Source organism: Drosophila sulfurigaster, unplaced genomic scaffold (assembly GCF_023558435.1).
Source record: "Drosophila sulfurigaster albostrigata strain 15112-1811.04 unplaced genomic scaffold, ASM2355843v2 contig_219_pilon, whole genome shotgun sequence".
NCBI lineage: Eukaryota > Metazoa > Arthropoda > Insecta > Diptera > Drosophilidae > Drosophila > Drosophila sulfurigaster.
Window position 1 is genome coordinate 33,801 of NW_026909664.1, and position 17,048 is coordinate 50,848.

Sequence of the window (17,048 nt, forward strand, 5' to 3'; positions counted from 1 at the left end):
CTTCCGTTTGCTCATGCTGCCTAATTTGCGCTGATAGTCTCCTTACTAAACGTCGCTGACTATTTCTAATCTGATCGCTTTCCCTATACTCCTGATCAGCTCTACGATTCCTCTGCAAACTTTCATTTCTTTCCCTCTCTTCTACAACATAATCGCTATTTTCCCTACTTCTTCTATTTATTAACTGCCTAGAACGTGCTCTGTGATGCAGACTGTCGACTAACTCGTGGCATTTCTACAAAATATCTGCACTTAAATATTAAATATAACTATTAGTAATTAGTATACGCTTATAATATATATTAAATAAATGAATTTAGACAACATTTTAAAAATTTTACAAGATATTAATTATGAAATTTTACATACGGTGTAATCCTAGGGAGGGCACGATGCACTATCGATACACGATACACAATGAACGATTAGCACTGTCGATACACGATACACAATGAACGATTCTGCCTCTAATGTAATAGTGAAAATAGTGTAGTGTAATACTGTAAATTAAAGTCTATTTAATTCTTCCGTATTATAAGTATACTTATTTTATAATATGCCATGTTATTCAGAGCTAGTGCAAATGGTTGATCGTCTCGTTGTCCCATAATTTCTGTGAGCTCAAAAAACTTAAAAATATCCCACAAAGCAGACCCAAATAAATATAGCACTGGATGGATCATGCGACGATGTAGTGGATTGGAAAATCCATCGATCTCCAACGGGACGTAGTTCTTTGAGAGCGCCAAAAAACAATTACTGAAATTCCTCCAAATGAGACTTCCCTGTTAGCAAAAATTTACTTAAGACCAGCATCTAAGTGAGATAACATTTTGGCACTGACCATTGAGATTTCATCAATAATTAAGCGCTTAAGGTCTGTAAACCTTAAGCGAAGTGTATTCAGCAAATCTGCACCTAAATCTTTAAAGGAGGACCCGGACTGATTCACTGGAAGTGAGAACATGGAATGCAGGGTTGAACCTCCAATTGCAAAAGCTGTTTTACCCGTGGGAGCACACAAAAGTATTTTAGCAGAGGGTGGGGTCACAACCTGGCCTACTATTATATAGTTGCGAAAGGGAATGGAAAATAGCTGAAATTAATCTACTCTTGCCAACACCTGCTCCACCTCCTACAAACTCATAAAATATTTTCTTTTCTTTAGCATTATGCGTGAAATAAGTTTTTGCTTAAGATTCAAAGATTCAGCTTTGCTTGCTAAGTCATCACTTGATATAATTGGCGGGAGCTTAATAAGTCGGATGACATTGTCCGAATCTTCTGGAACATTAACGGCATTTAAGTCTAAAACATTTACTTCAGAATTTATTTCAGGGATCGCCAAAGCCCTAAAATTCTTCAAAATTTCTCTCAGCTTCTATGGCCCTTCTAAGCACGTCTTGGTCCGTTCCCCTAATAAAGCCACTACCATCACGAAGAGCCTGAATTGAATTTTCTAGGACCTCGTTTTCTCCATCACCACCGTCATCTGCATCTTGACGTGCTGACCGACAGGATTTCGCAAAATTATAATATGCAGGAAAATCGGCTAAACACAGGCCTTCGAGACTATCTGGCCGCTGAATATAATGATCCAGCATTCCCAAAACATAAATATCGGTGGAATCTTCATTCATATTTTGGAGCTGTTGTCTAGATTTGAGCATTCGAACTCTGTGCTCTGGTCGTGACGTACTTATGTAAACTTCTGTGTTGCTAGTCTCAGACAAACGCATTCCTAGACAACAGTAGGCGGCTTCCTGAGCAGAAATCTCAGTGCCGGAGATAAATTTGTGGCCTATATGTTGCAGCTTTTGTTTAATGCTGAAGTTGCCTCTGTGAATCTCGTTCACTGCTTCACGCGTTAATTTGGAGATTCTTTTTTTGGGATTTGTTGATATTATTAATTATATAACTGCAACAGGCATAGGGATCCAATATGAACTGAATATCCATGTTGGCCCTTTGCATTGAGAGAATATGTTTATTGTAAGCGTTAACTTTAAGGGCTGCAAATTTTCTCTTCAGAAATATTTGGGGCTTTTTCAAGCCAGATCTCAATGCATATTTATAGTCCTCGTAACTGAGGTTCAATTGTTGGTGAGATAGGAAATTCTCAAATATGCTTAATTGACTTATAGTGTCAGAATCAAAAGGGAAATTTAGGAGAGATTGAACTTTTTTCAAATTTTCTTGATGAAGAGAAATGTTTTCAGAGTCTTCAGCCAATGGCTGAAGAATTTCTGTTTGTGGCATGGGAAAATATGGGATACCGAAGCGACAAATAGAGTTACCCCTCACTTCACGCATACAAGAATGTCCGTGATTGTGCTTTTGATATTCAATATACTGAGCTAACTCAGTATCAGTTACATCTGTGGTAATGAATTGGTCAATAAATGAATTGACCGAGGCTATAGACAATTCCTTTTCAAAGTCCACAGAAGGGGCATCTTTCAGCCAAAACATGCCATGAATATGAGGCGCACCTCGCTGCTGGAATTCAACACGCCAATAATACTTGAGAACGGGTTGATTTTCGAAAACGCCCCCCTCCCTCTTCATAATTGTTAAAACCTGACGATATCTATGATCAAAATACCTTGCATAAGTTACAGGATCTGACCTAATCAAACGAGCCTTTTCCCTTAAACTAAAATTCAAAGCTTCTTCTTCTGTAACTTGCTGCCTACCTATATTCCCCTTCAATAAAACTAATAATTCCGCCCACCGTGTCTCAGCAGCTGACAGAGTGATGAAAAAGGTTGGTAGATCGAATTGCCGAATCATCGCCATTACCTTTTTCTTTTCGGCTTCCCAGTGAGCAGGAGACGTGCGAACACTCTTCAGGACCCTATAGCCTTCATCGTGGCGAATAATGCTATCTATATGCTCATCGTTGAGAGCGTTAGAGGCTGTAATGGCGCGTGAGGCGCTTTGTTTTTTTAAGAAAATTGTAATATTACTACGAATTTGGATCAGCTCTAACTTCTTATAATTGAATAATAATTTGTCAATTCGACATCCTCTCCTATCTACATTTCGAAGCTCAGATTTTATAATTGCGGAAAAGCTAAGGGGACAAGTTCTTTTTATGCCAGCATAAATTGTAGGGAATGCCAACTCTTCCGAGTCAGCATCGAGAATCATATCTAGGGTTCGTTGGCCTTCGCTTGGAGCCAGGGTGATTCTCTGCATGGCAGCGGTGTCTATCTGATTATTCTCAAGCAGTGTTTCTTGACCCCCAGGATTGAGCTCCTCTATCGCAGCATCATCCTGATGTGCTGGATTTTCAATTCTTCGCTCAAGTCCCTCCACAAATTCTGCGTCTGCTTGAGATGCTATGCAGAGAACAGTTTCAGTTGTATAAGTAGACAACCACTGTTCATTTAAAACTACACTATGTTTTTTATAAAGCTCTGTATTCGCTAAATACCTAATTGCGTCAGCTATTCTTAAGGGTCTTCGGCCATTAAATCATGGCTATATTCCATTCTACGCTTGAGGTGGAGCTGTACGACCTCGGCTTCATGAAAAGCCCGTGGGTGGGATGTTACGATGTTACTTATTGCTATTGGAACATTAACTACAGCTCCTTTAATTGCACTTTGACGCTCATGACCTAAAGACTTTATAATCATAAAAGGAAGACGAGGAGAAATGAGGCGTTCCTCTAATGGAGTGAGGCCTTGAAGGCAATCAGGTAATTGGGGGAAATCTAGTCCTTTTGAAATGGAAGTTTTTGGTTTAACACCAGATCTAATTTTGCGGCAACATGTTTTGCAAAAAGTTAAGCAACCGTCAGATGAAGGGAACTGACGCTCAACATCGAAAATCTCCGCAGAAAACTCATAATTGTCTTCAATTATGGTTCTAGGTATCCTACTTACTTGATGAGGAAACTAGAGACCTTTACAAGAAAGGCAAATTTTGTTGGGGCCCAGCTTGACAACTCTATTAAAATTCTGAATAAGAGCTTCTATTCTAGTGGGTCTGGGTGAATTCTCTTCCTGAAGACTATTCGCACGTTCCTCTCTATTATGGGCAGCATTTCGACGGTTTTCTACTAATTTATTTTCAATATTTGCTCCATATTGGCTAACTCTTTGGCTAAGTCGTCTTGAGGTGTCAAATGCTGCTTGTCGCGCCAATAACCGGGCACTTCGACGCGCACCGGTGTTGCGCACCTGTTCAATAATCCTCCTAGTAAGATTATTTCTAGCCTGTGACCTATTAACCCGATCTAGTTCCCTCTCTAATAGACGCCATTCAAGATCTGTCCGCCTCGCTGCCCTCAATGCCGAGTTTCGTCTTTGTTCGTTGGTCCTGTACATTGTATCCTGTCTACGTATACGTCTTCTTAAAGTGTCAGCCTGCTGCTCAGGCTCTCTAAAAGTCACGTCCGCTCGTCGCTCTCTCCTAAATTCAGAGTTCTAAATTTGCTCTACTGTCCTGTACTCTACGTTCTGCCTACGTGTCGATCTTCTTAAAGTATCAGCCTGCTGTTCAGGCTCTCTAAAAACTACATCCGCCCGTCGCTCTCCCATGGATTCAGAGTTCTGAATCCGTTGTACTCTACGTTCTGCCTACGTCTTGATCTTCTTAAAGTATCAGCATGCTGTTCAGGCTCTCTAAAAGTTACGTCCGCCCGTCGCTTCCTTCTAGATTCAGAGTTCTGAATCTGCTCTACTGTCCTGTATTGTACGTTCTGCCTACGTCTCGATCTTCGTAAAGTGTCAGCCTGCTATTCAGGCTCTATAAAAGTAACGTCCGCCCGTTGCTCTGTTCTAGATTCAGAGTTCTGAATCTGCTCTACTGTCCTGTATTGTACGTTCTGCCTACGTCTTAATCTTGTCAAAGTATCAGCCTGCTGTTCAGGCTCTCTAAAAGCTACTGTTGTTCGTCGTAGTCTCCTAATTCGTTATTTTCCCTATTTCTTAACTGCCTAGAGCGTGCTCTTTGTGATGCAGACTGTCTACTAACTCGTGACATTTCTACAAAATATCTGCACTTAAATATTATAATTAATAACTATTAGTAAATGTTATATGCTAATTATATATATTAATTAAATTGTGGTATGCACATATATCGAAGTTACACTGTAACCAGAGTAACATTAAATGCGGAAGCAGCAACTCTCTGTTGCTGCCCGAAATACATAAATAGTGCATTGACACTTTAATATAAAGAAAACAACAAATGCCCAGCGCAGTTCAAGTGCACTGCAATATGATGTCACCTGAACTGCAGCCGGCACATTAAAAGCCGCGTCAGCATAAACGCCGGCCACTGACCGTTGTCTGTGCATAACACATGCTCCTCCATATAGTACATATATATATAATTATATATTAAATAATACTTTATATATAATAAGCAGCGCTGCCGCCACTTCTTCAACGAAGCAGCGACTTAGCAGCGTCTCAAATAGTTTACTTAAGTTTAAGAACAAATGTAACGAATGATTCGGAAAATAAACGTCCACTAGAGCGAACCTTCGCTCGTGGTTCAAAAACACGACTTCACCTGCATTTATTAAATACAAAATCAAATTAGACAAAAATTGAAAATTTTACAAATTATTAATTATGAATTTTTACATACGGTGTTTCTCCTAAGGAGGGCACGATGCAAAAGAGATAGCATCGATACACGATACACAATGAACGATTAATTCCGTAAAAATATCGATTTTTATGTATCTCGGTATTTGCAAAATAAAACATCGACGCATTCCTTAGCATCGGTGTCAATAAGATTATCAGAAAATGTCGCCCAAAAAATCAATGCTGGGTGCATCATTGAGCTTTGTAATAAATTGTAATAAATTAAAAAATGGAATAAAACGTTTCTAGTTACTATATTTTCAAACAAAGAGATAATTTTTTATTTCCATATCCGATATATATCCTTGGTTTGACACTCCAATACAATCTGTGTAATTTAACACAAATCTAATACTAAACACACACACAATATTGCAATATTGTAAAATTATGCGACTGATTTATTATCAAGCATCGATATATCGCGTAAAATCGATACGATACGGTCGATATCGACCATCGCAAAATATACCTACCAAAATCGGTGTATCGATGCACGATCTATCGATGCTTTCAGCAGCATTATTGCGTACACAATGGCGACACAGAATAAAAAACTAATACTCTGCACCAGCACTAAGTTGAAATGTCATTATGTTCACTCGTAGACACGCACTTATCTTAATATCCCCTTGCAATGCCCAAAATCGAAATACCGTTCAAATCAAACATTTGCACTGAAAATTGGGTTCTTTTCGTTTTGACTTTTACCGCAAAAAACCCGTACTAAACATAACGGACAAATGCAAATATATATGTACATGTCTATGTATTTATGTATGCATGGGAATGCACGTGCATGTGTGTAAAAACGCGTTATTGTTGCATTAAAGCGGCTAATAATTATTACCATTTATTAAAATTGCTTCTCGAATATCTTGTAACGTGTAACGAAGCAAGTTCGCTGAAGGAAGCCGGTGTAAATGTAGCGCCATGAAAGGCGTACGCGATCGCTACGGCTGTTGTCTGGTCGGATGGGTGTGGGCAAGAAAAATATCCTTTCCGCTACGTGCTTCCATGGATTAATTATACTATTAGAAAATTCGCGTACTTAAGGAAGGGGGAAAATGGGGAAGAGACACACAAGGGCAGTAAACAAAAGAGTTAGAAGAAAACTAGAGGAAAGACAAGTTAGGGATCTACCTTCGACTTGGAGCACTTCTCCTTTACGATGCACTCATTGGTGCAGACGCCCACCCTACCATGATCCTGCAACGCCAATGTTAAAATCAATTTAGATGACAGGATCCCTTAGAGAAGTTCCTCGTTACTCAACCCTCCCCATACAAACGCTGCATGGTTCCAAATTTGAACAATTACTCGCACATACTAAACATTATAACAAATTTATTTAAATTAAGAAACATAAAGAAAAAGCAAATAAGGCAACAAAAGAAAACATGGACGGAATATGAAATAACGACGTTGAAATATTAAAGCTAAATTAAATCTATTTCATAAATACTTAAAAACTAAATAAATAGATATGTAGAAATAAATATGATTAATAGAAATAGTTAGCTAATATTTCATATTGCAATTTGTATATGGATCGCTAATTATTAGATAGTTTTTATGCACTATAAAACTATTTAATTAGTAATCCATATCATTATATGGCAATGGACCATCGGCAAATGCCCAGCCCTAAGAAACTTAAGGTTTCTCAGGCGCAGCGAAACGAAGCTGCTAGCAAAACAAATGAAAATAAACTTCGTTTGGGCTATAAATTCCGCATTCAACAGATGCAATACAAAAAGCTCGAATGCGTACAATATTTCAATAAAAAGTTATGCATAAGAAAAAAGCTCACTTACATCATTCTCCAGCGACGAAAGATCTTTCACAGCCGGTGATATGTGTGTGTGTGTTGTTATTGTTGTTGTTGTTTCAGCTGTGGAGCAAAAGTTTAAAGCCCTGACAAAAGCTTTATGCTAGCATGGTGATCTGAGCTTTTATGCCAGATGTTCCATTGTTTTGGTAAACAAATATGACTTAATTATTAAAATTGCAATTCTTGACAGAAAACCTAAATATTGACGGACAAGATATATGTAGGACAACTTATTGTGACTCGTGAAGTTTATTTACCTCGGATACATAGTATGTTATACCACGTACTCAAAAGTAAATTTACAACACAGTTTGTTATTCAACATATATACATGTACGCAACCAATACATTAAATGAACAAAATATAATACAAAAACGCACTAATTAAATGGCAGAAGGCCCAAAAGATATAAAGCAGATATACATTAACTAACAAAGCAAAACATCTATAGGCGCGGACATCAGCTGCGCCAACTCTCTCTGGGTTGTGCTACGACACTTTCGCAGGTGGTCGCACGGTCACTAGCACCAATCCAACATCTGTGGTAATGCTGGCGTCCTCCTTGCTAGCCCTCTCAGGGACAAATCTCAACCTAATTTCAGATGGGGGCTGCGCAGTATCGCTGCAAAACGCTCCTCCTAATTTCTGCCAGATGGCAGAGCTTGCCTTTCGTTTGTAGCTATTAGCTGATCCGCTGTAGCTTTTGAAGCGATCGTGCTAAAGCTTTCAAAGCTTTCGCGCAAGCTTTTGGCTGCCGGGTGACGATGTGGCGTGGATGTAACTTGTTTGGGTGGCTTAAGTTACCGCCTACACCAACAACAACCACAAGAAGATTTTAACACTGCGTGCCGTCCTGCCTTATTGGACGGCACCATATAAAACTCCAAAAATTCTATCCGCCTGTCGCCTGTTGGCTGCTGGCCGGAATGGGGGGGGTGATTTCACTCAAATATGCATATATTATATTTTTTTTTCTTTTCCCGCACTGTTCACTAGTTATTTATGTATGTCACTTTTGTCTTATACTTGGCGATATATGTATATAATATTTTTTCTCTAGTTTCTGAGAACTGCCATAAAACAAATAAACAGGTGACTTGCGAGAGAATGACTAGCACGAATGAATCATCTAAGCCTTGTCAAACGGACATTGAACTTTGATGCATTCTTATCTTCCCATTCTTTGCCATTCGCTGCCTTAAGATGCATCTATCGCGTAAATCTTTCTGCCATGTTGCTAAGCCCCACACACAGAGGGCGCTAATTAATATTTCCTAACAAAATACATATATCCTACAAGTTTATACTAACACTAAACAATTATTATTCATCTAACATTTAACTAACAAAAATTGGATTATTAACATATATAAACATAACTTTAATAAATATATTACATTAACTACTATTTTCTACATCTAGTACCGTGGCGCTGGCATTTTTTTCCTACTTGGCAAAAAAAACCTTTGCCTACTTTTAGGCCCACCAAATAAATGTTGGCGGTCCAAGCGACCACTACAATCTCATAAGATTCTTTTCCGATTACAATCAAGAACTGTTAAGAATATTTAGTTGGTCTAGTTGGTCAACCAAATGAGGCATGCTGCAGCAGCCGTTTGTCGCCATAATAACTTTGGCAGGAGCGGAAGTGGGCGTGGCAAAAATTTGAAACCAAACTTAATCTGAATTATTGTATATAGCATTTAAAAAAAATATTTTGAGTCCCGACCGGGACTCGAACCGGCGCACTACAAAATGTTGGGCTTGTACACAACCAGCACACACAAATATAGGCGAGCATGTAGATATATAGACGCATACATAAATACAATACATACATAGCAGGCGTTTTTGCCCATACAAAACTATTTCTTTAATAACTTCAACAATTTTTATCTGATCCCAACCATTTTCAGGAATCATAACTACTATAGTAGTTATTGTATATACCATTTTTCGCAACTCTAACTTTAAAATTACGCTTGTTATTCGATTTTTTTGATTTGCGGGGGTGGAAGTGGGCGTGGCAAAAATTTGAAACAAACTTGATATAGCTCTATCTCTTATAGTCTTTGAGATCTAGGTGTTCATACGGACAGACGGACAGACACACAGACGGACATGTCTAGATCGTCTCGGCTGTTGACGCTGATCTTCCTGTTACATACATTTCCTGCCGGCACAAAGTTATAATACCCTTCTACCCTATGGGTAGCGGGTTTCGGTCTGAGCGCGAGCGATCTCATTCAAGAACCTATAAATCGGTTGCTTTCTGAGTCTTTTCTTTTATTTGCAGACAACGAGAAACGGTTAACAGTTAATTGCGAGCTCTGTATTTCAGACATCCCTATTTACACCAGATCATCTGGTGATGGTTTACCACAGCTGATGCACCCGATTAAAGCTGTTGTGTACCAAAAGAGCTTTAACGCCGTAGACTTCTACCGCTTGCAGCATATTGTTGATGTCATCTTGATTGCCAGTCAGAGCGTATACAGAAGTGTTACTACGATCGAGTTGATCGGATTCATCGTTCAGTGGCTGCTTCTGGGCTTCAATTAGTATGCTATTCCTTGTTAGCAGCTGCTTCTGCAATCTGTTCAAAGCATCATCAATCTATGCCAATACAGAATCGGACGCATTGGCAACGTCTTGCTCCTGCTTCGTAGTCCCATTGGGAGCAGCAACTGCCCGCTGCTGCTGTGGTTGTGGCAAAAGAAACTCCAGTAAAAAAAAATGTGCTTCAGTTGCGGCATTACTTTCGTGACATTCAACACCTCGGCCAAGTTTCGCTGCGTCAAAGGGTTTTCATATTTCTGCAAGAGCGAACCGATCGTTTGTACAATGCGCGCCTGGGTGATGCGACGTTCCAGGTCAGTTAAAATGATTCGCAATGTGGTATCTATGGGCAGAAACTCCAGCTGCTCCAATGGATCCAATTTGGGATTCCAAATGCCCAGAAACATTGGCGGTGTCAAATCTGCGTGACGTTGCCACAACTGAGAAAAATCCATCGGCTAATTCTGGGGGCACAGTGCCAGGCGCAAAGACACAGCCCGCCAAATCCGTGTGGAAGGAAGCAATGCGACAGATACAAAGGATCTCGCTTCAATTGGTAACAGCCGTTCGCTATCAGCTCCTCGGGTAGCCCAAAGGCTGGCGGATTCAAAGCTCTGGCCATTTGGCTGGCCACACTTGACTCATGCGGTTGCAGTAAATCCGACAGTATGACCCGACACATCTTTTGACGCAGCGGAGACTTAATGATGACAGTACGGAGATCGAGCGTACAGATCAGTTAATGCACAGGCGCCATGTCAGATTTCTTGGTCATATCGAACTTGCCTTGGGGATGAATCACACCAATGCTTAGGGTTGCCCACTCTTAGTTTCAAAATTATGAAAAATTTGTTTTTGGAAAAACGCCTACTTACTAGGGTTCTCTACTCTATAGTAAATTGACTTTATTACTATGTAAATATTCAAAATATACCATTTGGCATATTTTCGGCATATTATTTAGGGAATTATACCGCAATATTTTGATTTTATTCAAAACGGGTATCTCACATTCGAGCACACTCGCCTGTAGCTATCTTACTTGTTTACTTTAAATTCTTTGCATGCTCAACTCAAAAGTATGCAATGCTCTTTTGTACTTCTGTGGTATAATTGCAGGTTTGTTTACATAAATGAAATGCGTAAACAGCAAATTTTATTAATTTGCACTTTACAATTCTCAAGTGGTTCTAGATTGCCAATGAAGGAATGGTTTGAAAAGTGGTAAATATCTATAAACAATTTATGTACATATGCAGTGCTGCTAATTTGGATTTTTTCCCGTGAAAACTGTTTTATTTTTTAAGGCGAACTGAGGAAAAAATTTGTGAATTGCAGGAATTGCGAAAAGCGGGAATTCTGGCTTTTTATACCCGCTACCCAAAGGGTAGAAGGGTATTATAACTTTGTGCCGGCAGGAAATGTATGTTACAGGTAGACGGAGGCATCTCCGACCCTATAAAGTATATATATTCTTAATTAGCGTCAACAGCCGAGACGATCTAGCCATGTCCATCTGTCTGTCTGTCCGTCCGTCCGTATAAAACACTGGATCTCAGGGACTATAAGAGATAGAGCCGCTGCGGTTCCACTGCGATTTACTCGCGCAGCTTCCGCTGCGGATTATTCGCGCCGCGATTTATTCGCCCCACGATTTTTTCGCGCGGCGATTTATTTAAGTTTCCAACTGTGGCCATCCAAATATTGTGTTTGCTCTGGTCATACGCGGAAATAGCCAGGTTAACCTAATTAAATTTAAATTGAGGAATGCATTCTAAGCAGAGGGTAAAGTGTTAATTTCAAGCAAAAGATATAGTTTATTTATATTTTCATATAGAGAAACGGATTGCGAATGATGGGAAAATGTTGCGAAATACATTTGTTTTCAGCTTTTTTTTATAATTTTTTTAAACTTTTTTCTCCATTATTTCCGTCAAAAACAGATTATTTTGTTGGTCAAAAGTTGACAGCACTGGTCGCAAAGCTCTTAAAAACGCGATCAGGGAGAGCAAAAAACAGTATTGCCTGGCCCTTTGTGACACGCTGGATGACGACCCATAGGGTAAGGCATACCAAATTGTCATGAGGAGAATCGGCACACGGAAATCGCCACCACCACCAGATGATCTACTTCGTGGAATTGTTACGGATCTGTTTCCCAGCGTCGAGGAAGATAACACATGGTTACCTGATACAGCATCCAGCGATGCTCTGAGGTTGGTGGCCCATTTGAGTCTGCCGTCTCATAACTAGAGAGAGCACATCGCTGTATCTCATCTCACCTCTCGCGCTCACTTTCAGCGCGTCCGGGCGTAATTTTTTGGCCTTTTTCTTAGCAGCAGTGGTGGTGTTGCTGCTGTTCCTCTGCTCTACGGTTATCCACTCGCCTTGCACCTGGTTTACTTTTTGTTTCGCTTTGGGGGAGGAGTTTTCCTCGGCTCGCTCTCAGTGTCTCGCGGCCGTTTGGGCGTGGCCGCTGCCTTACTCCCAGTTACTTACTTCACTTTACTTTACTTCACTTGGTGCTGCCTGTGCCTCCTACGTTGGCGTGATCTTCAGCTGTCTCGTCGCACAGCTGCTTAGCTGCCGCTCGTTGCAGCTTCATCAGCTTCATGAGCTTGCTCCTCATCTTCTCGTTTATATGCCTCAGAGAGGCGAACTGCTTCGACAGGCCGTCCAGTTCAGTGCCCATCCGCTCAAGAAGGTCTTTAACTGACCTCTTACTGACTGGGCCAGCAGCAGGCATGATGCGTGAGACCATGTCGGGATCAGACACAGCGACCGCCGACGAGCCTGCCGACTCCTTGCTCCTATTGTCACCCGTTTGGGTATGGCATGCTGTGGCTTCTACGCTGCCGCCACACGGGAACTTCGACCAACTAACTGTGGTGGTGGTGTGCGCTGCATCGCCAAGCGACAACACGCGCTTTTTCGACCACTTAGTTAAGTGTTGGACTTTTTCGTTCTTGGTGGACTCTAACCGTGGATCGCTGGTAATTGAGAAGTTCTCACCTCTATGCACTGCGCCACTGCAGCTGCACTTATTGCGTATATTAATATGCAGTGGAGCTTATTGCGTATATTAATATGTAGCTCCAGAAAGTATGCACCTTCAAGTCATTGCGTCCACGGCAAGCTACAGGCCCTCCTGGGAGTATGCAATTAGTTTTTTTAAAGCTTTGTTTAAGCTTTGCACTGTGCTCTTCGTCGGCCGTCTGGCAACGCCAGAGCGCACAGTCAGGCTGAGCAGCTGGTGAAGCCCTCGTCGTCAGCTAATCGTGGGAGTGCAATTGCTTTTGTTTTGCACTAGTTGTGGTCTATTTTACTGAATCCAACAACAATATTCCTCGCAGCCGTCAACTATGCCAATGTGTCTCCTGGTAACGCGGGTCCCTACGACGTCCAGCGGCAGGTGCCCGACCGTCCGTAAGTACGCAAGGCTTGGACACAGCTCAAGCTCACTCGTAGTCACTGTTTTTTTAGAGTTCCGACTTGGTTTGACGAATTCCAGAGCGATCGAAAGGAGCGCCTTCAAAAACGCGACCGACTTGTGGAAAACTCTACGACTCTGCCATGTAAACATGTACATATGTGTTTGTGTTACCTTCGCTTGTGGAATTTTTGCTGCGTCACTGTACAATACCGCCGATAGCTAATATACTTTGACTTAATTTGAGAAGATATAATAAACAACTTAAACTCTAAATTCCATTGAAAATAATTTAAATTTGTAAGCTGAAGCAAATTCTAGAACAGTCCACAAACAAGTTAACATCTATTGCTGTCACATGTTCACTAACCTCTAAAATACACTTTATTGAGTATTTATTAAATCAATACATTACTGTTGAAGCCGATAATTGTTAATATCTATTACACAGGAAAGAGATAGAAACAAATAATAATTCATCAGAGCCACTAAGTCCCACCATTAGTGATACATCTATTCCTACAAGCACAAGCCTGAATCTACACCAACTACTAGGCCTCGTACATCACCTACCCACCTACGAAGGCCCACCTGACAATCTTGATAGATTTATAAGTAGAGTAGAACAGATACTATTGTTAGCCAGATCAGTGGACAAAGCAACATGCGGACAGTACTTACTATCCACATCAAATCTCAAGCGACTATACTCCAGCAAAAAAAACAGAAGAAATGCTTGTTGGAGAGCTACATAATCTTCCGGATGGACTCAGTATGGAAAGATTATATTTCAAAGCCACGAGAATAAGAAATGAATTGATGTCACTAACTAGAGAAGCAGCCCCTAGTGGACACTCCCTCGCGTCCAAACTTGACCAATATGACAGATTCTGCCTAAATACATTCCTAATTGGATTAAAGGACCTACTTAGGTCAGCCATTAGAAACCAAAGGCCAGAGACGATCGAGAAAGCGTACGGACAGCTTGAACTAAACTTTTCTAGAAGTCTCAGTAAACATCCTGGAAACCAACGATACGACAGCTCGATGAACAGGAACCACCCATACGCGAGAGGGCAACCAACTAATGGAGACTATAATAGCCGCAACATAAAACGTCAACAGAACTATAATGGCAACAACGCTCGTCATGTTCAACGAAATGATAACACCAACAATTACAATAAAAGTTGCTCTATGCAGCGACAACAAATCCTTAACAACAATAATACTAGACGCTTTTCCAGTCAACATAATTCTAATAACGAAAGTAATGGTCCACATGATAGACAAACTTTGGGCAGAAACCCCTTCCACAGCAACGACAAATCAGATCAGATTCTAAAACACCAAGACAGGAACAACCATAATCCAGGCGCTCCTCTATATAGCATCAACGATGACTCAAATTTTTTACTAGAAGCCTCGGGAAACCAGTCGGGTACATAAACAAGAAGACTCACGGATCTTCCTTGCCATTTGTTTTATTATCACAAAACTTCATGGCGCCAAACACTCTAAAATTCCTAATAGATACTGGATCAACCTATTCATTCATAAATCCAGCACTTATTAATGAAGATCACACAAAAAAACTAACCTCCGATATCAACATCCAAACTGTACTCAGTACATTTAAAATTCGGGACTATACGGATAGAATTAATTTCAAACAATTCAAAAGAATGCCCAATTTTAAGTTCTTACTATTCAATTTCCACCCCCACTTCAATGGCCTCCTAGGCATGGATTTCCTATCCGGCCTAAATGCAAAAATAAACTTTGCCGACTCCATATTAGAAACACCAGAAACCACCATCCCAATCCTCACAGGATCAAACCCTGTTGACATATTACATACCCTGCCACAAAATACCAAAATGCGACTACCGCTCCCAGTAAACTTCATGCAGGGAGACTTTATATGTATATGAAACCACGAATTTGGATAATAAAATATCCATAACAGGCGGCTTATACACCGCAGTCGCAGGATCTGCCTATTTTGAAGTGTGCAATAGCTCAGACCAGATTCAAACACTTTACCTCGAAGAACCGTTACAGGCAGAAGAGTTCTCTCCACGAACCAACCAATACTGCATGTCCGCAGCAACAGATACAGAACAACCGGACAATCAGCCATTAAACATTCAGACGGAACACTTCAACAACGAGGAAAAACAACAAATACTCAAACTATGCAAGGCGTTCAAAAGACTCTTCCACAACGAAAACAATCAACTAACGTTCTCTAACGCTGTCAAACACTCTATACCAACAACAGATAATACCCGATTCACACAAAATTTTACCGTTATCCATTTGTACATAAAGACGAAGTTCGAAAGCAAATTTCAAAAATACTCGAACAAAACATCTTAAAAAACAGTCATTCAGTGCACCCTTCTGGATCGTACCTAAGAAAAGTGACAGCACAGGTGAAAAAAAGTGGCGCTTAGTAATCAATTTTCGGAAACTAAATGAGAAAACTGTTCCTGATAGATATCCTATCTCGAACATTGCAGATATACTAGACAGCATAGGGAAGACCATGTATTTCACAATAGACCTTGCAAGTGGCTTTCACCAAATTCAAATGAACCCAAGCGACGCAGACAAGACAGCATTTCACGAGGCTGCCCTTCGGTCTTAAGAACGCTCCTCTCACGTTCCAACGCGTTATGGACAACGTCTTAGGTGACTTAGTCGGTGACGTCTGACTTATATACCTCGACAACATAATAGTATTCTCACCCTCACTTCAAAAACATATAGCAGATATTAAATCCGTATTCACAAGACTACAAAACGCAAATCTAAAAATCCAACCGAGCAAATGTAGCTTTTTAAGAAAGGAAATCGACTTCTTGGGACACATCGTCACTCAGGAACCAAACCCACTTCAAATTCAAGCCATCAAGGACTTCCCCTGCCCAAAAACGACTATAGAAATTAAATCATTTTTAGGACTATTAGGGTATTACAGGAAATTCATAAAAGACTTCGCGAAGATAACTAAATCCATAACAAGACAGTTAAAAGAAAAGAAATCTATAATAATAGACGATGAATTTAAACAAGCAGTCGAAACGTCGAAAGATCTTCTTTGTAATGATCCTATACTCATATACCCTGATTTCAACAAACCGTTCACGTTGACCACAGACGCAAGTAATTATGCGACAGGCTCTGTGTTGTCACAAGGCCCAGACACTAATGACAGACCCATATCTTTCGCTAGCAGGATACTATCGGACACGGAAATACGCTATTCTACGATAGAGAAAGAAATGCTAGCTATTATTTGGTCTGTAAGTTACTTTAGACCATACCTCTTCGGGCATAGATTCAAAATAGTTACGGACCATAAGCCATTAACCTGGCTAGAAAATCTGAAAGGCCAAAATCCGAAATTACTTCGATGGAAAACTATCCTGGCCGCTTACGACTATGAAATCGTATACAAAAAGGGGTCGCAAAACGTAGTCGCTGACGCACTCAGTAGAATTGAGCCAAACTTGAACATAAACGAGGACCCACTGATTATATCAACTTCGTCACAACCACTAAATCACTTCAATAGTCAAATAATATTCCGTATCGAATCAACAA

At 40.4% G+C, this 17,048-nt stretch overlaps 1 protein-coding gene across 1 annotated transcript; it reads left to right on the forward strand.

Moving 5' to 3' along the window:
* Positions 1-14,151: 14,151 nt before the first annotated feature.
* Positions 14,152-16,182, forward strand: LOC133849696 (uncharacterized). The gene is made up of 3 exons (XM_062285806.1): positions 14,152-14,588; positions 14,726-15,362; positions 15,406-16,182. The coding sequence occupies exons 2-3, from the start codon at positions 14,939-14,941 to the stop codon at positions 15,816-15,818; spliced, it is 837 nt and encodes a 278-aa protein (XP_062141790.1). The 5' UTR covers positions 14,152-14,588; positions 14,726-14,938; the 3' UTR covers positions 15,819-16,182.
* The last annotated feature ends 866 nt before the right edge of the window (positions 16,183-17,048 follow it).

Bases quoted from the DNA above. Each gene is read 5' to 3' on its own strand.
- LOC133849696 (XM_062285806.1), top strand. From the start codon at position 14,939: ATGGCGCCAAACACTCTAAAATTCCTAATAGATACTGGATCAACCTAT. The intron at 15,363-15,405 runs GTATATGAAACC...TATCCATAACAG, and splicing joins CATGCAGGGAGACTTTATAT to GCGGCTTATACACCGCAGTC.